This window comes from Saimiri boliviensis, chromosome 3 (assembly GCF_048565385.1).
Source record: "Saimiri boliviensis isolate mSaiBol1 chromosome 3, mSaiBol1.pri, whole genome shotgun sequence".
In the NCBI taxonomy this organism is placed as follows: Eukaryota; Metazoa; Chordata; class Mammalia; order Primates; family Cebidae; genus Saimiri; species Saimiri boliviensis.
In genome coordinates this window covers 2,701,162-2,728,484 of record NC_133451.1, presented here as the reverse complement: position 1 = coordinate 2,728,484, position 27,323 = coordinate 2,701,162, and the positions used below count along the sequence as shown (strand labels likewise).

Here is a 27,323-nt window from a genome sequence, read left to right as displayed (position 1 = left end):
CATTAGAAGCCATGTTTCCTAGAACCTGGACTCCCCATGTGACTGGTCATCCCATGACAGGTGACCCATCAGAGAGCCCTTTAGCAAGAAGAGTCCCAGAAATCTGAACTGCATGCAAGCCCAGGGACTGCCCCAAGTCTCTGCTGGAGGCAGGCAGAGCACGGATGCCAGCAGAAGCTGCCCAGAGGGCAGGCCCAGGGGAAGGAAAAGTGTTGTCCCTCAAATGTGCCCTTGACAGAAAGGGGACCCAGACATCAACCCTATAGGAAGGCAATTCTCCCAGGCGTTCATCTCACCCATATGACATCCAGAGATTTCATCAAAAACTTTTTTGTTTTTTGTTTGAAATGAAGTATCTCTTTGTCACCCAGGCATGATCTCAGCTCACTAAAATCTCCATCTTCCAGGCTCAAGCAATCCTCCTGCTTCAGCTTCCCAAGTAGCTGGGATCCCAGGTGTGTACCACCATGCCTGAGTAATTTTTGGTAGAGACGAGGTTTCACCATGTTGCTCAGGCTGGTCTTGAACTCCTGGGTTCAAACAATCCACCCACCTCGACCTCCCAAAGTGCTGGGATTACAAGCGTGAGCCACTGTGCCTGGTCAGATATTTTTGAGTTATTCCAAACAAAATGCAAGGCTACATTTCATGCTGCAGTTACACAACCATCTTTGGAACTAGGCAGGATAGCCGGGAAATCACTGATTCAGGATTACTCAATTTCCTAGACTCTCAGGCGAGTTTGAGAATTTCCACCCCACTCTTCTGCTCTGTTCACTCATCTAATTCAATCTTGAGTACCTTCCTGGGGCCTTATGTGAGCCTTGAGTATCGAAGAGGCTCCATCAGCACACATCTGAGCTGGGGCAGGGGTCGGGGAAGTAGTGCACACAGCATCCAGCCCCATCAACGTGAACAAAGAGGATGGGGACCAGTGACAGTTCTTTGTTAAAGGTGAGTCTCCATTTCCCCGCAGAACCTCAACATGGGACAATTTTTCAGAATCTTTAATAAACACCCCTTTATTTCTATCACTGGAGAATTTCCACAGTAGCGTAAGGCACGTTTTACTTGCGTAACAGCAGCTAAGATTTTTGACTACTCACATAGCACCAGGCAAAGTGCTTTCATATCTATTTATTCGCAGAAATGTAAGGTTGTCTCTAAGAACCTGCTCTGTGACAGCCATGGCTCTCTTGGATCCCAACTGCATGCGAGGGCACACAGCTGGGTGGAGGCCACAATCACTGGTGCCACTGGGGACTGGGTGAAGTTCAAGACCAGCCAGACCAATATGGTGAAACCCCATCTCTATTAAAAATACAAAAATTAGCCAGGCATAGTGGTGGGCACCTGTAGTCCCAGCTACTTGGGAGGCTGAGACAGGAGACTTGCTTGAACCTGGAAGGCAAAGGTAGCAGTGAGCCAAGATCGTGCCACTGCACTCCAGCCTAGGCAACAGATCGAGACTCTGTCTCAAAAAAAAAAAAAAGAAAAAGGAAAAATGATCTATCAGAGGAAAATTCCACGTGCTAAACACTTTTATCAATAAAAAAGGAAGAAAAAACCAAAATGAACTAAATTTCTAAATTAAAAAGTTAGAAAAAAAACCCCAACAAAGTAAAACAAAAGAAAGCACACAGAAAGAAAATAAAGATAAGAGCAGAAATTAACAAGGTAGGCTGCGGACAGTGGTTCGCGCCTGTAATCCTAGCACTTTGGGAAGCGTAGGCAGGCAGATGGCTTGAGTCCAGGAGTTTGAGACCAGCCTGGACAATCTGGTGAAATGCAGTTTCTACAAAAAATATGAAAAACTTAGCTGAGTGTGGTGGCGCGTACCTGTGGTCCCAGCTACTTGAGAAGGTTAGGTGGGAGGAACACCTGAGCCGGGGGGAGGTTGAAGCTACAGTGAGCTATGGCTGTGCCACTGCACTCCAGCCCGGGCAATGTAAGACCCTGTCTTAAATACAAAATAAAAAGAAACGAAAGAAAGGAGATAAAGAAAAACAGTAAATCTAAATAATTAATCAAGATGATTTTTAAAAACTTAACAAAATACACAAACCACTAACTTAAGCAAAATAGGGAGAAAGCAAAATACATAAAATAAGAAATGACAGGCAAAAATAATCATTGCAAATAAATTTAAAAACATGATGAGCTTACCTTGCAGGCATCTATGCAGATAAATTTGAAAATCTAGTTGAAAAGAATAATTTACTACGGAAAGATGGTTTACCAAAATTAACCTCACTAGAGAGAGACAGACCAATTTCCAGAGAGGAGAGAAGACTGCTAGCAACCACCTACCACAGAAACCATACCAGGTCCAGGGGCTTGCACAGGGATTTCTATTCCAAAACCAAAGACTACAATATACCACAGTCAAGTGGGCTTTATTCCAGGAATTCAAGTTCAGTTCAATACTTCAAAATCAAACAATGTAATATACCATATTGATACGTCAAAGAAGAAGCATCATGATTATCCCCACAGATGCCAGGAAACCTCTGACAAAGTTCAACACCCATTCCTAATGAAAAACACTCAAGAGATGAGGAATCGCTGGATGTTTTTTAACATTAATTTTTTTTTTTTTGGAGATAGTGTCTTGCTCTGTCACCCAGGTTGGAGTGCAGTGGCCCGATCTCGGCTCACTGGAACCTCTGCCTCCCGAGTAGCTGGGACTACAGGCGCCCACCACCACACCCGGTTAATTTTTTCTATTTTTTAGTAGAGACGGAGTTTCACTGTGCTGTTCAGGCTGGTCTCGAACTCCTGAGCTCAAGCAATCTGCCTGCCTCGGCCTCACAAAGTGCTAGGATTACAGGCATGAGCTACCTCGCCTGGCCTCAATTTTTTTTAATGTGGCTAATTTTAAATAATTATAATATATAAACCTTAGCCCTAAAGCCAACATCTTACTTAACGTGGAAACACCAGAGATATTTTTGTTAAGATCAGAAAGGATGCAGTTAAATAAAATAAAAAATTAGAGGCATAAGAATTGAAAAAGTAGAAGTAGAAAGTTTTCTCTATTTGCACACATATAAATTTAACAGAATGCCTGGAAAATCCTAGAGAATCAACAGTAAGACTCAAAACAGTAAAATAATTCAGTAAAGTAGAAAATATAAAGTTAACACACTGGCCGGATGTGGTGGCTCATACCTGTAATTCCACACTTTAGGAGGCCAAATCATTTGAGGTCAAGAGTTCAAGACCAGCTTAGCCAACATAGTGAAACTCCATCTCTACCAAAAATACAAAAACTAGCCAGGAGTAGTGGTGTGCACCTGTAGTCCCAGCTATTCAGGAGGCCAAGGCAGGAGAATTACTTGAACCCACTAGGTGGAGGCTGCAGTGAGCCAAGATTGTGCCACTGTACTCCAGCCTAGGCAACAAGAGTGAAACTCCATCTCAAAAAAATAAAAAATAAAAAATAAATAAATAAATACATAACAGAGAGCTGGGAGCGGTGGCTCATGCCTGCAATCTGGGAGGCTGAGATGGGTGGATCACCCGAGGTCAGGAGTTCAAGACCGGCTTGGCCAACACGGTGAAACTCTTGTCTCCATTAAATATAAACAATTAGCTGGGAGTGGTGGTGCAGGCCTGTGATCCCAGCTACTTGGGAGGCTGAGATAGCAGAGTCGCTTGAACCTGGGAGGCAGAGGCTGCAGTGAGCCAAGATTATGCCACTACATTCCAGCCTGGGCGAAAAGAGCAAAACTCCATCTCGAAATAAATAAATAAATAAAGTTAACAAACATAAATCAATAGCTTTCATATACAAATAAATAACCAGTTAGGGTAGTTCTAACCAACAGAAATACAATCTGAGGCTGGGCACAGTGGTTCACGCCTGTAATCCCAGCACGTGGGGAGGTTAAGGTGGGTGGATCACTTTAAGTCAGGAGTTTGCGACCAGCCTGGTCAACATGGTGAAACCCAGTCTCTACTAAAAATACAAAAATTAGTTGAGTGCTGGTGCATGGCCTGTAATTCCAGCTACTCAAGAGAGTGAGGCATGAGAACTGCTTGAATCTAGGAGGTGGAGCTGAATCCAGGAGGTGAAAGCTGCACTGAGGTGGAGGCTGCAGGGAGCCGAGATTGCACCACTGCACTTCAGCCTGGGTGATGGACACTCTGCCTCAGGAAAAAAAAAAAAAAAAAAAAAAAAAATACAATCTCAGTCTGAGCCACACACATAATTTAAGATTTTTGTAGTAATAGATTTAATATATCCAAAATACTATGATTTAAACATGTAACCAATATTAAAAATTATATTGAGATATTTCGTATTCTTTTATTCATACTAGGTTTTCAAAATCCAGTGTGTATTTTCTTTTATTTTTTTTTTGAGACGGAGTTTCGCTCTTGTTACCCAGGCTGGAGTGCAATGGTGTGATCTCGGCTCACCACAACCTCCGCCTCCTGGGTTCAGGCAATTCTCCTGCCTCAGCCTCCTGAGTAGCTGGGATTACAGGCACACGCCACCATGCCCAGCTAATTTTTTGTATTTTTAGTAGAGACGGGGTTTCACCATGTTGACCAGGATGGTCTCGATCTCTCGACCTCGTGATCCACCCGCCTCGGCCTCCCAAAGTGCTGGGATTACAGGCTTGAGCCACCGCGCCCGGCCTCCAGTGTGTATTTTCACACTTACAACACCTCTCAATTTGGACTGGCTGCATTTCAAGTGCTAAACAGTGACACATGACTAGTGGCTACTGCATTGGACAGCTCAGAAATAGAAAATATGATGGTGGGAAAACCCCACTTAAATTAAAAACAAAGATGATTAAATGCTGCGAAATATACTTAGTAAGAAATGTAAAGAATATGTAAGAGAAAATTTAAAATATTCCTGAAAGACCCAAAGGTAAACTTGAACAAATGGAAAAACATCCCTTGTTCTTGGAAAGAATGATCAATATCATAGAGACATCAAGTCTCCCTAAATTAATGTATACATGTAATACAACCCCAACAGAGATACCAACATGCCTTTTTTTTGGCGGGGGGAAATGGAATCTCACTCTGTCGTCCAGTGGAGCAACCTCGGCTCACTGCAACCTCTGGCTCCTGGCTTCAAGAGATTCTCCCGCCTCAGCCTCCTCAGTAGCTGGCACCATAGGAGCCTGCCGCTTGGCCTGGCTAATTTTTGTACCTTTAGTAGAGACTGTGTTTCACCATGTTGGCCAGTCTGATTTCCTGATCTCAGGTGACCCACCCTCCCCAGCCTTCCAAAGTGGTATTACAGGCGTGAATCACCGCGCTGGGCCCCAACAAGCTTTTTTTAAATGGAGCCAGGCACATTGATGCTAAAGTTTATATGGAAATATAAACATAAAATAGCGTGGGAAACACTGAAGTGGAAAAGCTATGAGAGAAAAGCCCTGTAAGATATTAAAAGATGAAGAGAAATTCCAGAAACAGACCCAAGTGCATACTGAAATTTATTGTAGGACAAAGGTGGCATCTTGAATCACTGCAACAAGATGGTTTTTTTTTTTTCTTTTGTAGAAACAGGGTCTCATTCTAGCCCAGCCTAGAGTGCAATAGCACAATTAAAGCTCACTGCAATCTCAAACTCTTGGGCTCTAGTGATCCTCCTGCCTCAGTCTTCCAAGTGGCTGAGACTACTGGTGTGCACCACCATGACCTGCTATTTTTAAAAAAATTTTCTGTAGTGATGGGGTCTCACTATGTTGTTCAGGCTCATCTCAAACTCCTGGGCTCAAGTGATCCTCCTGCTTTGGCCCTTCTAAGTGCTGGAATCACAGCCATGAGCCGCCACCTTCATACCCAGTCCAGAATGAAATTTTTTTTTGTTTTTTTTTTGAGCTCTGTCACCCAGGTGCAGTGTAGTGGCATGATCTTGGCTCACTGCAACCTCTGTCTCCCACGTTCAAGGAATTCCCTGCCTCAGCCTACCGAGTAGCTGGAATTACAGGCAAGTGCTACTACACCTGGCTAATTTTTGTATTTTTAGCAGAGACAGGGTTTCACCATCTTGGGCAGGTTTGGTCTTGATCCACCTGCTTTGGCCTGCCAAAGTGCTGGGATTACAGGGGTGAGTGACCGTGCCTGGCCCCAGGATGAACTTTCTAATAACTGGTTCTAAGGCCGGGTGTGGTGGCTCACACCTGTAATCCTAGCACTTTGGGAGGCAGAGGCAGGAGGACTGCTTTAGCTGAGGAGTTAAAGCAGGCGTCCCCAAACTTTTTACACAGGGCGCCAGTTCACTGTCCCTCAGACCGTTGGAGGGCCGCCACATACTGTGCTCCTCTCACTGACCACCAATGAAAGAGGTGTCCCTTCCTGAAGTGCGGCCCGCGGGCCATAGTTTGGGGACGCCTGAGTTAAAGAGTCAGCTAAGGCAATGTAGTAAGACCCTGTTTCTACTAAAAAAAAAAAAAAAAAAAAAAAAAATTAGCTAGCATAGTGGCACGTGCCTGCAGTCCCAGCTACTCAGGAGGCTGAGGCGGGAGACTGCTTGAGCCCAGAAGTTTGAGGCTACAGTGAGCTATGATTGCACCACCACTCTCTAGACTGGGAGACAGAGCAAGACCCTATCACAAAATAATAATAATAGTAATAATGTGCTGGGACAACTTATTAACCATTTGGAAAAAGATAAAATTGGATCTGTTTTTCACATCATGCAGAAGAAAAAATTCTAAACATATTAGGAATGCCAATTAAAAAACAAAGAAACCACACAAATACTAGAAGGCAACATGGGTGTGTTCCTCTTTAACCACAGTGTTAGGGTAAAGCTTTCTAACAATTATTCAAAATCCAGAGGCAATAAAAAATCAGTAAGCTGACCACATAAAACAAACAACACTCCCACCTGACTGAAGAGCATACACAACATCAAAAGACAACTTACGAACCGGGAGAGAATGTCTGCAGCATACTGCATGGTTAAAAGGCAAATGTCCCTTCCATATAAATAATTCTTAAAACACAGAAGGGAAGAGACCAAAAACCTAGTACAAAATGAGAAATAGGTATGAACAGAAAATTCACACACACACACACACAAAGTAACAGCCCTTAATAATATACTGACCTCATTGTAATTAGGGAAAAACGCAAATGAAAACCACATTGAGGACTTACTGCAGCTAATGGATTGGTGAAAGTTAAAAAGCCTGACATCACTCTGGAAGCAAGGCTGTGGGCAAACAGGTGTGCAGATGCTGCTGGTGGGTGGGCCCACTGGAGGGTTTGGAGGAGAACTTGGATGCAGCTAGCAAAACTATGAAAGCACTTTCCTTTATAAAAACTTTTTTAAATTATTATTATTTTTGAGATAGGGTCTTGCTCTGTTGCCCAGACTGGAATGCAACGGCATAATCTTGACTCACTGCAGCCTCCACCTCCCAGGTTCAGGTGATCCTCCTGCCTCAGTGTCTTGGGTAGCTGAGACTCTAGATTGAGTGCCACCATGCCTGACTAATTTTAGTATTTTTAGTAGAGACAGGGTTCCACATGTTGGCCAGGCTGGACTCGAACTTCTGACCTCAAGTGATCTGCCTGCCTCAGCCTCCCAAGTGCTTGGATTATGAGTGTAAGCCACTGTGTCCAGTCTTAAAATTTTTTTAAGAGACAGGGTCTTACTCTGTCGCCCAGGCTGCAGTGCAGTGGTGCAATCAAGACTCACTGCAGCCTCAAACTTCTGGGCTCGAGCGATTCTCCTGCCTCAGCCTCCCAAGTAGCTGGGACTATAGGCAAGCACCACTGCGCCCAGCTAGGTGTTTTTGTTTTTTTTTTTTTTTTTTAAAGTAGAGACAGGGTCTTGCTATGTTGCCCAGGCTGGTCTTAAATTCCTGGCCTTAGGTAATCCTCCTGCCTCGGATTTCCAAAGTATTGGGATTACAGGCATGAGCCACCACATTCAGAACACACTTAACTTTTGACCCAGCCCTCTCCCTTCTATGAAGGTGCTCCACGAAATCACCTCCAAACAATATGGAAACACCTACGCACACAAGTACTCACTGTAGTACTGGGTATAATGATTAAAACAAAGCACTGAGGCCAGGCGCGGTGGCTCGCACCTGTAATCCCAGCACTTTGGGCGGACACGGCAGGCAGATCACTTGAGGTCAGGAGTTCAAGACCAGTCTGGCCAACATGGTGAAACCTCATCTCTACTAAAAATACAACTGGGTATGGTGGGATGTGCCTGTAATTTCAGCTACTTGGGAAGCTGAGGTGAGAGAACTGCTTGAACCTGGCTGGGGGCAGAGAATGCATTGAGCTGAGATTGCGCCATTGAACCAGCTTGGGTGACAGAGCGAGACTTCACCTCAAAACAAAAACAAAAATAAAAACAAAAAAAAATCAAAACACTGGAAACAACCTAAACTTGAACACAGAAGAGTGACTGAAGAAATTACATGACTTCTATGATCACTATGGAGTACTGTGTAGCTGTAGAAAGAATGAGGAGAATCTCCACAAACTGATGTGCAGTGATTCCCAGAATATATTAAGTGGAAAAAACCCCAAAGGTCAGTATTAAATCTATAATATACCACCTTTTGTTTAAAACATATAAAAGCAAATAAGAAACTGATTAGTTACCTACAGGGAGTGGGTGGGAATAGAGTTTTAAAAAGAGGGACTGGGTAGGGGAGAAAACAAAATGGAATACAAATGGAAAATCCACTCAGATGTGTTTTAAATGAGTAATGAATGTGTACTAAAGGTGAAAAGAACTAATTTAAGTCATTTGTATATTATTACCACACTGAGGCTAAAGACAAAGTAATGCCCGGCGTTCTCCATCAAGGTTAAGGGCAGGCACTTCTGAAACCTCTCCCTGTGTTCTAGGACTCAGTAAGCCAGTAACGGCACCATGGATGATGGGGTCCAGGTGCTTACTGCCTAAGGTTACAAATGTGGACGGGGGAAGGGAGAATGCTCACTGTGGCACAGGGGTGGGGTTGGGATATCCATGGGAACTCATGGCTTGTACGCAGAAATTAGACAGACACTGATGTGTGTGTAGATGGCAGGTGCTTGTGTGCATACGCTCACACCCCTACTCCCCTCACTCTGATGACTGAGAGGGCCTAGAAGCAATGCCATTTGGCAGTGATCAGGTCTGGGTTTCTAAATACTACTGTTCGAGAAAAAGAAGAGGGCTTCTTGGAGAAATGACTGGCTCAGGGCTGGGACAGAGAAGGCACAAGATAAGCCTGCAGCATCTAACCATGACAGAAAGTATAGAGTGCGTAAAGGCTGTTAGGGCCGAATCAAATGGCCTAAGGAAAAAGCCATTCCGAGGGGGCTCCCACTGACTGAATCTCAGACAATCAGAACAACATAAATACCACTCATAAAGGATTCTAGTCTATAGCATCAAGTAAAACACCTGTGAATCCATCTAAATGAATGAAAAAAACACATGGGGTTGGAGAGCTCTTCCTATTAGTTGAATGGCAAGTAACAAATAGAGAAGGAATAATATTAGAAAAATCACCATTGCGCATGGCTCATGCCTGCAATGTCGGCACTTTGGAAAGCTGAGGTGGGTAATCACCTGAGGTCAAGAGTTCAAGATCAGCCTGACCAACAAGGAGAAACCCCACCATCATGCCATTGCTGTTCAGCTTGGGTAACAAGAGCAAAACTCCGTCTCAAAAAAAAAAAAAAAAAAAAAAAAAAAATCACCATTTGAAAACACAGTAATAATCACTTCAGGCAAGAATCATTAATGGATTCTACAACTAGTCAGTCAATGTTCAATTAAAAACAGGATACTCATCTCCCCATAAGATACTTACTACTGTAATTAGCAAACAAGAAATATTAACTTGCCCGTGGTGAAAATGGGCAGACCAGCTCAACCCAGGACCAGAGTTCCCACCCCCAGTGATGGGACAGACATTGTCATCCACCTCCTGGTAGGATACACACACAGGAAGTGGTCATATCAATGGTGCTGCTGCCAAAAACAATCTGAATCTGATTAGGAAGACATGGGGCATACACCCTGACAAAACGATACACTGAAAAATAAATGCGCTGCACTCTTCAAAAAAGTCAAGGTCATGAAAAACAGAGAAACTGATCCAAAGGAAAAGAAATTAAAGAGGTAAGACATGGGATGCTGGATTAGGTCTGATGTTAGGAGAAACATCAACAACTTTTTTTTTTTTTTTTTTTTTTTTTGCTATAAAGGATGTTAAAGGGACAACTGGGGAAACATGAGTAAGGCTTGCAATTAAAGAATAGCACTGGATCAGTGTCAACTTCTTCATTTTGATCACTCTACTGTGGTTTTAATTTTTTTTTTTTTTTTTTGAGACAGAGTCTCGCTCTGTCACCCAGGCTGGAATGCGGTGGTGTGATCTTGGTTCACTGCAATCTCTGCCTCCTGGGTTTAAGCAATTCTCTGCCTCAGCCTCCTGAGTAGCTGGGATTACAGACTCATGCCACCACGTCCGACTGATTTTTTGTATTTTTAGGGGATTTCACCACGCTGGCCAGGCTGGTCTTGAACTCCTGACCTCGTGATCCACCCGGCTTGGCCTCCCAAAGTGCTGGGATTACACGTGTGAGCCACTACACCTGGCTGTACTGTGGTTTTTTAAGTGTCCTCATCTTGAGGAAATATGTACAGAAGTATTTAAGGTTAAAGGGGTATCATGTTCTGTCCAGAAAAATGACAGAGAGAGGGAGACAGAATGATGAGCAAACATGGGAAATACTGATGCTGGGAAACAGGTGTGCATAGAAATCCTCTATGCTCTTTTCTATAGGACAGGAGGCCAGATGGTGAGAGCACATCAAACCTGCTGTTTTCCCATACTAGCACATCACACATGAAAACCAGGCACCGCTCAGAAATATCTTCCTGCTATTCTGTATTTACCAATTGAACTGTTGACTCTGTCTCCTTTCTTCTTCTTATTTTTCTTGTTCTTGCCCTTTGGCTGCGGGGAATCTGCCAGCACCAGCTTGTTGTTCTGCTGATGCTCGCTGGGAGAGATGGGCTCCATAGGGGTTGGGTTTGACTTTTCTTCCTTGATGTGGTTCAGCTGCTTTTTGTTATTGTTATTACTGTTGACTTTCCTCTCCTCTCTTTTCTGCTCGGTAACGGATAGGAGGTCGACCACCTTAGCCTTTGACTCAGTCTGGGCCCGGGGCTTGGGCTGCCCCTCTGTGGCCTTGGGGGGCTCTGGAGGCCTCCTCGCTGGTTCACTGCTGGCCTTGCTGGTCTGCCTCAGTTTCTGCTTACCATTCCCCTCTTTATGGTGCTGCATGATGTCGAAGAGAAAAGAGAGTGGCTCATGCTGCTTCCCGTTCGCCCCCTTGGGGAGGAGAAATTTGGAGTCTCTGGTGTCGGCGGGGTCCGCAGAATCCCCATCAGCCCCCAGCCCTGGCCTGGGCTCTGAGTGGTCCATATGCCTGGATGGGAAGTGAGAAGAGGTTTCTGGTTCTTCAGTCTGCTCTAGTGAGCCATTGGGGATGTTTTCAGAGTTAGCGACAGACTCTGCTGCTGCCTGGAAATTTCTAGCAAGCATGTCCAACTTGGGGCAGTCTTTACTTGGCCTCTCCTTCTTCTTCTTTTTTACAGCTCTTAGCTTCTGAAGCTCCTGAAGCCGCTGAAATTCCTCCTTGAAACGTTCCTCCTCTTCCTCCTCCTCCTCCTCCTCCCGCCGCCTCTGCTCCTCCTGGAGGTGCAGGTGCTCCCGGGCCCTGGCCTCTGCTTCCAGGCGAGCTTTCTCCTCCAGCTGCCAGTGTGAAAAGAGAAGGCAATTTAAGATGACAGTGAGTGCTAAAAATTAAGACACATAGAAAACTAAGATAGTTTTAAAAACGAATCACATATGGAATGTAAACTCTCAAGAGGCTGTAATAAAGCTTAACACACACACACCCCTCCAATTATCTTAGTCTACAGGATTATTAAATTTCATCTATTTACTAATGTATATGCTTATTTGGCAGGTGGCGGGGGGAGGGTGTGGAGTAGTTAAGAAAAAATTCCCGATGCCCTTTGACCTGGTGCTAAACACCAGGAACCAAGGCCAAAGCAGCTGCAAAGCACACATCCAGGGAGCCAACTACCTCTCGCAGGCACGGCAGGGCATCTTGCCGCCTGGCCGGGTGGATGATGTAACCAATAGCACAGACTGCCTGTGCTGGTGCAGTAGTGAGGCTGCACACGTGCCGCCAGAACTCTGGGCAGGCCCACCTTTCCAGGTGAAGGCTAATGCATTCACCTGAACAGGGCGTGTAAAAAACGTGCAGCAGGCTGGGTGCATCAGCTCACGCTGGTGATCGTGAGTTTGACAGCAGTCTGTGCAACATGGCAAAACCCCGTCTCTACAAAGAGTACCAAAAAAATTAGCTGGATGTGGTGGTGCACGCCTGTGGTCCCAGCTATTTGGAAAGCTGAGGTGAGAGAATCACTTGAAGCCAGGAGGTTGAGGCTGCAATGAGTGGTGGCGGCACCACAAAGAGAAATGTGTAGTAAAAAACTAGAAATTCCTTCTTCCCAACCTAGCAGATAAAACGAAAGTGCCATATATTTTCACTAGTGTGACAGAGAAAATGACTCACTGTCCAACTTGACAGAAAATTAATTTTCACCCCAAGTGAAGACTGCATTTGAGTAGTGACGCACACTCCAGGAGCACAAATGGAAACTGTTCTTTGTGTTCAGAAAGCAGATGAGAGCCATCAGTGTAGGGAGCACGGCTCTGCCTACCACCAACCTTTAGAAGTGCTGAGGCTTATAAGAAACTCTGGCAAAAACATTTTATGAGAAACTCTGGCAAAAGCATTTCTCCTGGAGAAAAAGCAAAGTACTCCCCAAGTATATATTATTTTTCACAATACTTTTAACAGGCAAATTGACTTGTCTTTTGAAAAACTTTTTTTTTCTTTGAGACGGAGTTTCGCTCTTGTTACCCAGGCTGGAGTGCAATGGCGCAATCTCGGCTCACCACAACCTCCGCCTCCTGGGTTCAAGCAATTCTCCTGCCTCAGCCTCCTGAGTAGCTGGGACTACAGGCGTGCGCCACCATGCCCAGCTAATGTTTGTATTTTTAGTAGATACCGTGTTGACCAGAATGGTCTCGATCTCTTGACCTCGTGATCCACCCGCCTCGGCCTCCCAAAGTGCTGGGATTACAGGTGTGAGCCACCGCGCCCGGCCAAAAAACTTTAAAATTATGATAAAAAAATTAACAATGGTATGTTATAAAAATTTTCATTTGACAATTCAAGTAAAAATGATATAACGTCCTTCTCCACGTGTATGTCCGGAGCAGCACCCAGCAGGCAGCTCTCGGAAGGGCCCTGCGGTCCAGCGTCTGGAGTGAGCTGTGGAGCCGCACTGCAACAGAGGGGAGGGCCAACTCCATCAGGACGCTCGCTGGTGCCCTCCGGCCAGCTGGTGTCCTCTTAGAGCTGATCTAAAAATCCATCACGGGCACCTAGTCAAGATATGGACCCATAACAAGTATGTAAAGACACCTACTTTGGGCAGGTGCCCTGGTCTCCAGCAGAGCGGCTGCCCCAGCATAGGCCTCTGGATTGGACCTGCTACAGGACCGAGTGCATAGGTGAACTATTGCTGTCACTTCACCAACCAGCTAGCCAGTGAGCCTCAGCACACATCTGTGAGCTGCTCTGTAGAAAGCACCAGGAAAAGGTCCCTCGAGGTGGGGCTGCGTGCTCAGCATGGCCTGTGACATCAGCCTGTAAGGTTCAGCTGGGCCTGAAGCCTGGATCCAGACCACCTGCAAGGTCGGAGGGCAAGAGCCTGGGGTGGAGAGTACCCTGAAAACTCAAGAAGGGGTCCCAGAGGCCTCCGGTGAATCCCAATGGGAAGTCTCGGAGCCTTGCAGCACCGTGGGACCTCCTGACGCTGGATATTCGTGTATGAAGGATGCACTATGTTCTCCCTATTCCAGGAGGCGCCGGTTTTCTGGGGCACAGAACAAGGCTTCTCCCACAAAGCCTCCCAATCAGGCCCAGTAGTGAAGTCTAGCAGAGCCCTTTAAGGTAGAATAATTAAAACAGCTAAGATAGAAGTGACAACACAGGGCATCGGGCCCATGCTCCGGGTCCACTGTGGGATCGTCCCCCTCTTTGCCTGACCATGGCTGCAGACAGGTCTCTTCCCAGGGCACATGTCCTACTGCCAGAACCCCAAGAACCTACAGGTTCCCTCTGCATGCAGCCCACATCTGCTTACTGAAGTCTGCCTCTTGGAGCCTGACATTTTTAGGGAGCTGAAACCAGAAGGCTCTCTGGAACTGCTCCAGCATAGGGCATTTAGAAAATCCTCTAAGAGAAAAAAGTTGTTTTTATTTTTTTGAGACAGAGTTTCACTCTGTCACCCAGGCTGGAGTGCAGTGGCATGATCTTAACCTCTGAGGTTCAAGTGATCCTCCCACCTTAGCTTCCTGAGTAGATCGAACTACAAGCGTGCATACACCACCATGCCTGGCTACTTTTTTTTCTATTTGACATTTGCTTTTTGTGACACACCACGCCTTCTGGCAAGGAGTGAGCGGCTCAAGCCTTCCCACAAACGCTTATTCTCCTCCCTTCTAATCGATGCCATGTGCCGGTCTTCATGTGGAACAGCAAGTGGGACAAAAGGTGCAAGGGGCAAACGCTCAGACCTGAGTCCAGAGGACTTCCCTGTGCCAAATGCTCCGCCCTAGTCTCGCATCAGACATTTCTTCTCCCACAGGCCCCAAAAGCCCACCTGGGCCCTTCTGCTATCTCTGCAGTTGAGGGCTCCTTTCTTGGAAAAGAAGGTTCTCCAACAGATAAAGCTGGAGTGTCTACTGCTGTCCTCATGATGGCCAGCACAAGAACAAATCCATTCTACAAAAGGGGATGTAATTTCTTGAAAATACAAAGTGAAATTTTTTTTACCACTCTCCAGTTCAGGCCACAGAGACAGGCTGGCTCTCGGAGCAATGCCGTGGGCAAGTCAATACACGCCAGAGCCCTGAACTCCTGTAGCTCAGCCCTGCCTGGAGGCTGCTGTGGCACGGCACCGAGATGCCCTCAGACCTGGCACCCCCCAGGCGCCAAGCCCCGTCACTTGCCTTCCTCTGCTTATGCCTTGCTCGCTTGGCTGCACGCGTGCTGCTCACTGGTTTGGTCTCCGAGCTGTTTATAAACTGCAACAAATCCTCCACCCTCCGATGGTCAACGACGCTCTCCCTTTCTGAGATCTGATCCATTTTCTTAGGCTGCTCTTCTTTCCTCTTGGTCAGCCGTAAGCGAAGCTTTTCCCTCATTTCTGCATAATTTCTACTTGTTGGTGCAGCTGGAGGCTGAGAAAAACAACAAAGTTACACTTAAGTTTTAACAATTTTGAATGTAATAAATTTCAGACCGTACCTCCAAAAATAAACTGTTACATTACTCAAGTAGTATACATTTGTTTTGAAAAATAAGAAAACCACCAGCAGAAAAAAAGAAAAACTTATCAGCAAGTCACCCAAAAGTGGCATTTTGATACCTACTCTCAAATTTTATAGTCAAGAAAAACCTGGTAAGCCATGTGCAACTATGCACATAAATGGATTTTTTTTTAAACTAAAAAGGAAACAATTATAAATACTGATTAATCTACTTTATTTATTGGACAGGGTCTTGCTCTGTCACCAAGGCTGAAGTGCAGTGACATGATTACAGCTCACTATAGCCTTGACCTCCTAGCGCAATCACAGCTCACTGTAGCCTTGACCTCCTGGGCTCAAGCCATCCTCCTACCTCAGGCTCCTGAGTAGAGGGACAACAGGCGTGTGCTGTCATACCCAGCTAATTTTTTCATTTTTTGTAGAGACACGGTCTCACAATGTTGCCCAAGCTGTCTTTCTTCAATTCCTGGGCCCAAGAAATCCTCCTGCCTTGGCCTCCCAAAGTGCTGGTATTATAGGCATGAGTCACTATGCCTGGCCTCTACTTGTTATTTAATATGGTGTGAGTATCTTTTCATGTCAATAAATGTGTCTTACTAATCTTTTCATCCATTTGTAGGTTTCCTTTTTGATGCCAAAACAAAAACGAAAAACAAAACATCCCTGAATCCTACTGCCAAATTTCTTACTGTAACAACATGTGCACATTTTAGGAACTACAAATAGACCTAAACAGAAAAAGAACAACTCTAAGCCCCTGCTATTCCTACCACCCATCCCTCTTTAACGGTGGGTGATAATTGGCTGTATAAATTAAATCACAGCTCTGGAAATATGTAGAAGTATGTGTGTGTACCAAGACTCTCTATATTCAAACAAGAGAAATCCAACTGCACACACGCAGCACTGCTGTCACTGGCTACGATGTTGCGCCATACGGCTATGCCATGGTTAACCACCTCCTACCATTTACCAATTACCTTAAAAACCACAAACAAAATATAAAATGAAGCAATGAAATCGTTATGGCTCAGTCTGTGGGCAAATATTTTTGTTTCTTTTGGATGGGTATATCCTAGAAGTGGAATACCCTGAATTCAACCTAGTACAGAATTTCTGCAAAGGAGCCCACGTTGCACACGTCCCACATCACAAGGCGCTGACCTCGTGCACTCACCCCGCCGTGCCCGAAGAATTCGCAGTAGCAGCAGTCGCAGTACTTGCCCTCCTTCTGGTTGGTGGAGGTCGAGGTGCTGGAGCTGTGCTCAGAGCAGCTGTCCTCATCTGCACTCTCGTCCCCATCATCCTGCTGCGGGTCGTAGACACCATTCTCGCAGCGGTGCCCTTCGCAGTCAGGATCACTGCAAAACCGCACACAAGCTCATCAGCAAGTGGCCGGCCCCAGGAGGCAACGACTCGCACTGCTGCTCAACACCACCCACAGACAAGAGGCAGCGCAGAAGGTGCAGAGCCCAGAGTTCCTAGGGAGTCAGACACAGGCAGTAAAGGCACTGGCCAGGGGCTCACGTGGGAGGCATGGCAAGTGCGCGTGCATGCAGGCGGTCCCTCACAGTGCTCACAGAGCACCACTGAACAGGAACACAGAGTCTCTCCAACGTCTCCTTCAGAGACTGTTTCCGCAACCACAGCTTCCATACTATGGGGGAGAAGGGGCACAGCTTCAAACATGTGTGTTCAAAGGTAACAGAAATCGTCTTAAAAAGAAATGGTGGCTGGGTGCAGTGGCTCACGCCTGTAATCCCAGCACTGTGAAAGGCCAAGGTGGGCGGATCCCCTGAGGTCAGGAGACCAGACTGGCCAACATGGTGAAACCCCGACTCTACTAAATATATAAAAATTAGCCAGGCGTGGTGGCATGTGCCTGTAGTCCCAGCTACTTGGGAGTCTGAGGCAGAAGAATCACTTAAACCCAGGAGGTGCAGGTTGCAGTGAGCTGAGATCGTGCCACTGCACCTCAGCCTGGATGACAGAGCCAGATTCTGTCTTAAAAAAAAACAAAAAAACAAACAAAAATCCTGTTGAGTGTTTGTTGTATTGTGTTTTTACTAGACACATGCCATTCATTTTCTTCTGATTCCACCCTAGGTATAACAAATACAACTTACACAACAAGTAACAAACAATGTACACCCCTGATGCTGTCAGTGTTTAGGAGTAGCTGGCCCACCTATCCATGATGGCCCATTGTCCCTGCTCTTCCCTCTGCAGAACTAGAGGCTGAGATGGGAGCCCTCTCCACTCAGGCCTCTGCTGCGGGCATCCCTGCATTCCCTCAGCATTTCACTGGAGTTTTCAACGGCATGGCTCCAGGGGAGTTTTTCTGTAGCTGTGTTAGTGTGGCATGACACCTATTTTCCAAAGTGCTCCCATGTCCCCAACCAGACTTGGCTCACCTGCAGACACTTGGAGGGGCGCTAATGGAGCCGTCTGTGGTCGGGGGCAGGGGTGCAGGACAGAAACTCTTGCGTGTGTCCACAAACCCAGGAGTTGTGGTTGCTGTTTTGGGGAATGAGGGGGCAGCAAGATTTGCAAGGTGAGGTGTAGAGGCAGGTGAGAGCGCAGCAGGCGAGAGTGCTGGGAGGGGGGCCAAGCCCGTGGGGCTGTTCCTTGGGGCAGCTGGGGCTGAGTGTCTATGGTCCTCCTTGTTGATGCCATGAAACACGTCACCTGCATTTAGAGAGGCGAGAGTCACTGCCAAGTTTTTGTTTCAAAAATGTTCAAACCTGTAGAAAACGTGAAAGAACAGTACAAGAGAATCCACTCTCCTTGCTTCATCATCACGATCTAATACTCTGTCACATTTACAAACTTCTTCCATGCACACACACTTTTTGGCTGAATATCTGCAAGTTGCACTCGCCCACAAACACCTTGTCATGAACTCCTTAGAACATCGAGGAGGTTTTAAAAAAATTTTTTTTCACGTTTTTCTTTTTCTTTAAAGAGACAGGGTCTCACTAGGTTGTCCAGGCTGGTCTTGAACTCTTGGGCTCAAACGATCCTCTCACCTGGGCCGCCTAAAGTGCTGGGACTACAGGTATGAGCCACTGTACGTGGCTTTTTACTTAAAATTTTCCTTCCTTCCTTCCCTTCTCTCTTTTCCCCTACTTTTCTTTTTTCCCCTCCCTCCCTCTCTCTCTTTTTTTTTTTTTCCAGACAGAGTCTCGCTCTGTCGCCAGGCACCAGGCTGGAGTGCAGTGGCACTATCTTGGCTCACTGCAATCTCCACCTCCCGGGTTCAAGCAATTCTCCTGCCTCAGCCTCCCCAGTAGCTTGGACTACAGGCATGTGCCACCATACCCAGCTAATTTTTGTATTTTAGTAGAGATGGGGTTTCACCATGTTGGCCATGATAGTCTCGATCTCTTGACCTTGTGATCCGCCTGCCTCAGCCTCCCAAAGTGCTGGGATTACAGGCGTGAGCCACCGTGCCCGGTCTTTTTTTTTTTTTTTTTAAAAGACAGGGTCTCACCATGTTGGTCAGGCTGGTCTTGATTTCCCGACCTCAGGTGATCCGCCCGCCTTAGCCTCCAAAGTGCTTGGATTACAGGCGTGAGCCACCACGCCCGGCTCCTCTCTTTTTTTTTTTTTTTGACATTTTGCCGAACAACCACAATACCATGATCACACCAATGGCATTTAACACTGACAGGATACTCTTATCTAAGGGATAACTCACATTCAACTTTCCAATTTCCTTCACATGTCCTTTATAGCTTTTCCACCAACCCAGCCTCTTCCAAATGTTTTCCCTTTTCACAAGACTAACGTTTTTAATAGGCCAATCAGGATCTGTCTTGTCTTGGTAGATTTAGATAAAAAGGTTCTGGGCACAAGCCCGCAAAGATTATGTTGATCCTTATGAGTCTGTGGCACTGGGGTAAGCCCAGTGTCTGTGTTCCATGGTAGTGGGCATGGTGCTGTTTGCCAGGTTCCTCCAGAGTCCAGCACCCACTACTCCTTTGTAATCTGTCAGTCTGCAGTGATAGGGTTTGGCTGTGCCCCCACCCAAATCTCATCCTGAACTGTAGAACTGTAGTTCCCATAATCCCGTGTAGTGGAAGGGACCCAGTGGAGATAACTGAAACATGGGGGTGTTTCCCCCACGTCGTTCTGGTGATAATGAGTGAGTTCTCACGAGATCTGATGGTTTTATAAGGGGCTTCCCCTTCACTAGGTATTCATTCTCTCCCCTGTGAAAAGGTACCTTCCATCATGATTGTAAGTTTCCTGGGGTCTCCCTAGCCATGCGGAACTGAGGGTCAACTAAAACTCTTTCCTTTATAAATTACCCAGTCGGGGGTATTTCTTCATAGCAGCATGTGAATGAATTAATACAGGTACCCACCATCCCTCTGTAATCTGTCAGTCCCCTGTGGGTGAAATACTCGGTTCCCCAAATGGATATCCTGTGTTAACCTCCATGAATGCCGCATACTTGCACCAGCTGTCACGCCACAGGCCGCAGCATGCTAACTTGCCACTCCTACCCTTACACATTTAGAGGACGTGTGCTTCTGGAAGAAGAGCTTCCCACCCTACTGCCCTGTTTCAGCATCCCTATCCCTATGGATTCCTGACTTTATTTGTATGCTATTGTCAACTTTCTTATTGTTTTTTAAAACTTTTTTTTGTAGAGACGGGGTCTCACTATGTTGCCCAGGCTAGTCTCAAACTCCTGGGCTTAAGCAATCCTTTCCTCTTGGCCTCCCAAAGTGCTGGAATTACGGGTGTAAGCCACTGCACTCAGCCTTCCCATTCCTTTTAATGCTCAATCTATCCCAACTTTGGCTAGTGAGGCCTCCTCAAGCCAGCTACTGAGTTGCCATTGGTCTCTGATCACATTCTTGCTTTCAGGCCCCCAAAGTGACAGCCAGGGGCTGTACCCCAGGCTCGGTGATAAGCAGCCCTGTCAGCTCACATCTGCTCAGCACTTTCCTAAAGCAGCTTCTGAGAAATCTTGCCACGTGCTCAGAAAGCAATGACTTCCTAACCTGGCCAACATGGTGAAACCTCACCTCTACCAAAAAATGCAAAAAGTAGCCATGCATAGTGGTGGTCACCTGTAGTCCCAGCTACGTGGGAGGTCGAGGTGGGAGAATCACTTGAACCCAAGAGGCGGAGGCTGTAGTAAGCTGAGACTGTGCCATTGCACTCCAGCCTGGGCAACAGTGAGACCCTATCTCAAAAAAAAGAAAGCAATAACCTCTTCTTATCACAGAACCACAGAAACAGAGACAAAAGCCAGACAGTGCAGCAAAGAAGCCCCAGAGGAATCTAGCGCGACAGCTAGGACTCTAATCAAAGTCCTAGGGTTCAGCGCTCTGGGTGTGAGCATTTCTGGGCAGTTAAAAAGATGAGGAGAAGTCGGTAAGCCCTGCCTTCCTGTGGACCCCAAGGGCTAGTGAGCCTTCAAGCCTTACCTACTGAAGGAGGTCTCTTGGATGACACTCTGAACTGACTGTTGCTGGACTGCACTGTGGTAGCTGTGCAGGACACGGAGGACGTGGCTGATGAGGTGGCCATGACAACTTTGTTTGCTTCCATAAAAGCATCTTGGAAATTGTATAAACATTTCTTTTTTGCAGCATTCTTTTTCTCTTTACTATCCGAAACTGCAGGTGTTTCACTGCTAGATGGAGGTGGAAGGGCTTCAGGTCTTGTGTCTGAGAGTGTTGGCCCTAATATTTCACTCCCTTCAAAGAAGAACAGGAAAATTAAGGCTTCTGACAGAAATCATACTTAGCTAAACCCTAAAAGACATGCTGATGACCGAACACTTGATACTGGGGCTGCTACTGAAGTCAGGTTCCCACTGGGATGACGCTAAGTCAGCTAGCTTTTAATGTAAGAAAAAATTGTATTGAGCACCTACTATGTGCCAATTCCTGTGCTAGGTGCTTTCCAAAGTTACGTAATGTCTTATAACTACTTTCTGAGGTTGGTACTATTACTCCCATCCTAAAAAGATGAAGAAACTGAGGCTCAGAGAAGCCAAGCAACTTGCCCAAGGTCACACAGCTAGAAATCTTTCCCAAGCACAGATCAGGATGTCAAGTCTAGCCTGCTGTTCTGGCACATGCAGGGGCTGGGTGTGGGGCTGCAAGGAGCTCTGGCCAGAGAAAGACAGAGATGAGGCATAGGTACCAGCCCCTTTTCAGGTGCCCCTGACCCTGAGACTGAACTAACAGCTGGGCCTCAGCGGCTGAGACAACTAGGGAGGAAGGAGCTTGTAAAGGGGAGATATGCCACGTGGGGTCAATGCAGCAACCAGAGGAAGGAGTGTGGGTCACAGATTTAAGTCGACTGTGGCACTGTCTCCCTGCCCCTGTGCACCAGGGGGCTGAGGTTTGGTTGTTACCACTGCTCGAGAATTGAAGGCCGGACACCCAACCATGGACACCATACCCTCAGCAGTGCTGGGACTGTGCCTATGTGGCTCACCGGGCTGACAGGCAGCCACGGACCAGAGTCTTGCTCTGTTCAGTCACACAATGGGACTGACTGGTGGCAGATGCGAGAGGATGGAGTAGGATGACAGCCCCGAGGGGCCTCCCACTGGAGACGGAGATGATGGAGCAGCAGCTGGCTACAGCTGTGCCAGGGCTTCCACGGGAGACTACAGGAAAGATGTCAATCTACTCAGCTCAGGTTATTTTAAAACTTTAAGAAAGTTTTAACAAATTCCTTACCAGAAATTGTATCTGGCAAGAAAGTGCCAGAATTCCAGTTCTTATCATTCATCACTTCTGATCCCCAAAGACTTATAAATTTAGAACTATTCCACTCTGGAGTATTCCCAAAACAGCTCGGATAAATATGGTCTTGAAGAGATGCATTGAATACCTGATGCTTATTTGTGTGATTCTGAACAGGTGCTGGCGGTAAAGCCTACAAAAAAAAATTTTTCTAATCACATATCAAAATTAATATTCTGTTTACCTAAGTAAGTAGTTAAACTACAGACAGACAATTCATTGTAAGTCTCATGGGATGTGCTCACCATGAGCTAAGGCCCACAGGGAGCACATCTCACAAAGCGTGGAACTGATTTATGAGACTACACACGGCAGGCCAAATTTCAACCAGACGTAGATATGAAAAGCAACCGATGCCTTGAGGAGTGTATCTGAACAAACTTTATTATAGACAACTCAGTAACTTCTCACATTCCTATCAGGTCACATGTGAGTGTGGTTCGTGTGTTCACGTGTGTCGTAAGATATGTTTCTGCAGCTTAGTCTCATAGTCTCAGCAAGCATTTTAGTAATCATCACTAAGTCAACTTTGGAATCACTGATGAAAATGGTAAAACCCTCATAATACTGACCTCTTATACCTGGGTAAGGCACAGCATAAATCTAATGAATAGAGGAATTTTATGTTGTGCTCTAAAGACCAGCTGCCTCACTGGCAAGCCCTGCCCTGAACCCTGTGGGGCAAACCACTGTTGAAGGGACCAAGGGAAAGTGATCGGGGTCTGGCCAGCTGGCTAGCCAACATCCAGGAACTTACTGAGTGACTAGCCATCTGGCTGCTCCTGTACACACTGGGGCCCCCTTGGGTCCTCCCTCTGCCTCCGCCCCTCTCCAGGCCCCAGGCCCCAGGCCCCAGGCCCCGGCTGCTGACCTCCTTAGGAGCTCCTGAGCACCATGTTCTCACAGCGGTGCAGCCGCAACAGCCTGCACATTTGCACCAGGGCCTCTTCACAGTCCTTCCCCCCACCACAGCCAGAGTGATCTTTGTTGAATGTAAATGTAAGCACATGTCACTCCTCCAGCTCAAGATGTAGTAGTGGGCTCCCAAGGCTCTGGCCTGAGGAGAGCCAAGAGAGCTAGGGCTGCCACCTCTACCCCTCCTGCTTGCCAAGGCCCTGGTCACAACAGGTTTCCACTTGGCCAGCACACACCTACTCACCTTCTTGGCCCTAAGCTTTGCTTGTGCTGTGTCCGTGCTCTAGAATGTGCAAGCCTCAGCTCATTACCACACTCACACTCATCCTGCACGCCTTGGCCTAAAGATCCCTTCCTCAGAGAAGCCGGCATGCCTTTGCTGTCACCGCCCAAGACCCAACACCCAAGACCAAGGTGAGCCTTCCCACTGAACACACTAGAATCCTTCATTTTCCCTCTTAGTATTTACCACAGTTATAATTCAAGACCTACTTGTAGCCTATTGGTTTAACGTCTGCCTTTCCCCAAATTATATGCGCTCTAGCATGAGGTGGGACATCTGGATCCTAGCCCTTCTGACCCAGTCTCTGCTAATGCCGGGCAGGCATACGGTTCTCCCTCAGCAGGACTGGAGGCTGGGGTGGAGGAGTGCCCAGTTATGGGCAATCTGGTCATCACATCCTTTGGGATGCAGAAATGAGCAGTGAATTCTGTAAACCTAAGTGGGAGGGTACTCCAGGTGATGTTTCGGCAGAATCCTGCGGGCCTGGCTGGGTCAGAGGGAGCACAGGAAGGGTTAGGAGCACGGGGATGGTGCACGTACAGGGATGACAGTGCCACATCCTGACAGGCTCCAGAATGAGTAGGGGGCAGAAGCTAGGCCAAAGGAAGACAACTTTGTATCATTTTGCCCTGAAGGGGCTAGGGAGCCACAGAGGGATTTAAGCAGCAGAGTAAGATGATTTGGTCAGCTTATTGGAATAATCAATCTGGCAATATTGTGTGGATGAACCAGAGGTGGAAGGAGGACAAGCTGTCAGTCAGGGGATGAGAAATGATGAAGCAATGGCAGTGAAGATGGCAAGGAAAGGAGGAATTCTGGAGCTATCAAGATGAAAGCTGGGACTGCACATCTAGTCCAGGAGCTACCACTGCTGGCTCCACCACGAGAAGGCACGTTCAGGTGACAGCAGATCTGAACTCTAGTCCCATGTCTTGGCCTTCGGGTTCTGCAGTCTGGCGAGCTCAGATGCCAGCTCTCCCTTTTACTAGCTGTGTGACCTCAGGCAAATCACTCAATCTTTTTGTGCTTTAGTTTTCTCATCTGTAATCTGGAAATACCTACCTCCAGGGGTATGGTAAGAATTCAGCACACTGCCTGGCCCACAGTAAGTACTCAGTGAGTGTGGAGCACTACTTTCATTTTCTAAAACTACAGTCTTACAGACTTCTATATAGAGACTACTTATATAGACATAGAGTCCGTGGACACAAAACAACTGACCACCCGACCAAACCTTTCCACCTTGCCCCTCTTCCACAGTACTTTGGAGCAAAGAGGAAGCACTTCCCTCTGGGCTGCTGGAACAGGCCCAGAAAGGCAAAGGGGGAGAGGAGGCCAGAGCAGACACTCAGGACTCAGCAGGAAAAAACAGGTCTAGCTGGGCCACCCAGGATACAAGCAAGAGCCTGAAGTCATTGTTTTTGGCATGGGAGCCCCAGGGTGCAAGAGCCAGGAAAATAAGAAAACAGTATTTTATAGATACCCATTTCTACAAAGCAGTGATAAACTAAGAGCTGCTTTGCTGAGAACTAATTGACCAAAAGTAATAATTTAAGTAGAAGATTTCTTAGTCTTGAGTACTTTCTGCCAAGGGGCAGAAACATCTGATAGATGCTGAGCTGCTGGCTTTGAGAAGCAGTCCTATCATGCTGGCCCAGCTGGTAAACCCTGACTAGCAGAAGCACTCTCAGGACTCTGAAGCTATCCTAGTACCTCCTGGACTCCTCAAGACATGACCGTGAGTTGTTTGGGGTTTCAGCTTTGAAAAGCCTGGCTGACAGCCTGGGCTCCACCACCCATGTGTGTCAGACAGCTGTTACTTATCCTTCAAAACCCTATTTCAGCATTACCTCCTCTGCAAAACCACCCGTGGCTCATTTAAAATTTTCTCTTCCCAGTGTTACTTCTCTGCCCAGCAACTGTAAGTTCCATTAGGTATGCCACAACATTGACAATTTGTTTTGATTATGTTTTTGTCTTCTCTTTAGACTGTGAGCTCTTTGAAAAGAGGGGCCAAGACTAACTGATTTTTGTCTTCCTAGAATGTAGCACAGGGCCTGGCACATACTGGGTGTTCAATAAGTGTTTGCTGAACAGCGTCTAGCTTAGAGGAATAAGAAAATGCATCTACAAAACTGTAATGTTGGAAACGTAAGGTAATGATTCTACACATTTGATTTACACACTGTTCAGGACCCTACCTACTCAAAAAAAGAGGCCCAGTTGCAGGAACAGGGATCAGTAACAGGGATCAGTAACCAAAAAAAAAAAGCTGTATTTTCTTCAGTGCTTTTGCAGAAGATGCCTACTGACCCCAAGAGCTTATGGATTTCCTTTCAGAAAAAAACAGGTGTCTGTCACCTAGACCATTTTTGGGCTATGACTCTGTAAGTCCCCCAATGATGTAACTATAAAATAATGCTCTCAGAATGTGGACTATGCTACTGAATCAGAATACCGATTTCACTCATTACACAAACCCACAAAGCTTCAACTAGCAGAAGTTTTGAATTTTTATCCAGTTTGAGACAAAAGAAGCAATCCACAGGAAAGGAAAACTGTTGCTTTAAATGAAGGCTCTGACACAAATGCAAACACAAAAAGCTGCTTTCCACCGGGCACATATTCTGAGTTTATCCGGGAGGTGGGTGACTCGCCTGTCCTCTAGCACCCACACCCACTCGGACACAGAATGTGGTGCAAGACACAAGGAGCAAGAGCCGCAGACTGAGTCCAAGGCCTGCATGTGAGAGGTTCTCAACACTAAGCATTCGAGAAAAAAGGAGTGCCAGTTGTATCCCAGCATGAGGTTAAGATGACAGACTCTCTCTGAATTTCTGCTTAACTAAGGTGTCTTGGTATTCCTCCCAGAGACAGTGAAGAAGCAAAGGACCACCCTTGCTTTGGCTGTGCCAATTCAGACTGGAAGAACTGAATCTCAGCTCTAAAATAATATGCAGGTCAAAGATCACAATGTGATCCCCAAATTGCAACCTATTTGTGACCCTAATATCTACACAGCTTTCCATCCTCAATCTAAATCTGAATTTATACTTTTAACTGTATTTAACCAAAATCGTGTTTTCACTGTAGTAAATGCTTTTGCAGTGGTTTTACTTAAGTCTCAAAGTAACCTAGAAAGTGAGGTATAAAGACACACTCTGGACCTGGAGGCTAACAAGGGACCAAGGCCACTTGGCACCCAGTCTTCCTCTTGCCCTACGTCACCCGCTCCACTTGATACACTGAACTCCTGAGGGCCAGAACCCAGTGACCACTGCTAATGCTCCCATGTGCTCAGTGGAGTCTTCAAGACAGACCTGTCCTTCACTTCTAAGCCCTTTCTTAGTATGGTGACTGTTTCACAGCACATCCTCTGTGTTCAATGAAAACGACCCTGGATTCAAAGTCACATGCCTTAGGTTCCAGTTACAGATTCAGGCTCTGCAGTTGTGACTTCCCACTTCCAGGCCACGTGGATAGCGGGTGGGAGGAGCAGCTAGGTGCAGCTGCACCTGCTTGGCTTTGCTCTTCCCTTGAAGGGCGTTCTTCTCCCCTGGTCTGGGCCTTGTTAGGTAAGAGGAGCTACTTAGCTCTGGATCTGAGAGAAATGACACTGAACACCCTAGTAACCAACTGCTATCTACAAACGCAAAGGATGACAAGAAGCATTCGGTGGCGATGAGAGGAGGTGAGGTAAGGTGAGGGGAAGGAACGGCTGCACACCATCGCCACAGGGACGTGTGGGGGCAGCAGTTTGGAGACCCTCAAGAGGAGCTCAGGTCTCAGGCAGATCTCACACCAGCAGATGCCAACCCTCATAGACAAACATCTACTATGGAGGTCTGCAGATTCTCGATAACCTCCTAGTACAAGGAAATAATACATCACAGGTGATGTCAGCAGAAAACAGATCTG

The 27,323-nt window shown here is 46.6% G+C and overlaps 1 protein-coding gene across 7 annotated transcripts in view; it reads right to left on the bottom strand.

Annotated features, from left to right (window-relative positions):
- The window catches only part of FAM193A (family with sequence similarity 193 member A), a 205,815-nt gene that overhangs the window by 19,007 nt on the left and 159,485 nt on the right, over positions 1–27,323 (bottom strand). For all 7 annotated transcript variants that reach the window (XR_012516794.1, XM_010345212.3, XM_074395798.1 and 4 more), the window contains 6 exons: positions 22,142–22,340; positions 20,873–21,145; positions 17,843–18,116; positions 16,606–16,789; positions 15,108–15,338; positions 10,904–11,765 (listed from right to left, as the gene is read on the bottom strand). Coding sequence is in view for 6 of the 7 variants with exons in the window: in XM_010345212.3 (XP_010343514.3) it covers positions 10,904–11,765; positions 15,108–15,338; positions 16,606–16,789; positions 17,843–18,116; positions 20,873–21,145; positions 22,142–22,340 (2,023 nt within the window). In the remaining variant the exon portion in view is untranslated. The remainder of the gene's footprint in view (positions 1–10,903; positions 11,766–15,107; positions 15,339–16,605; positions 16,790–17,842; positions 18,117–20,872; positions 21,146–22,141; positions 22,341–27,323) is intronic.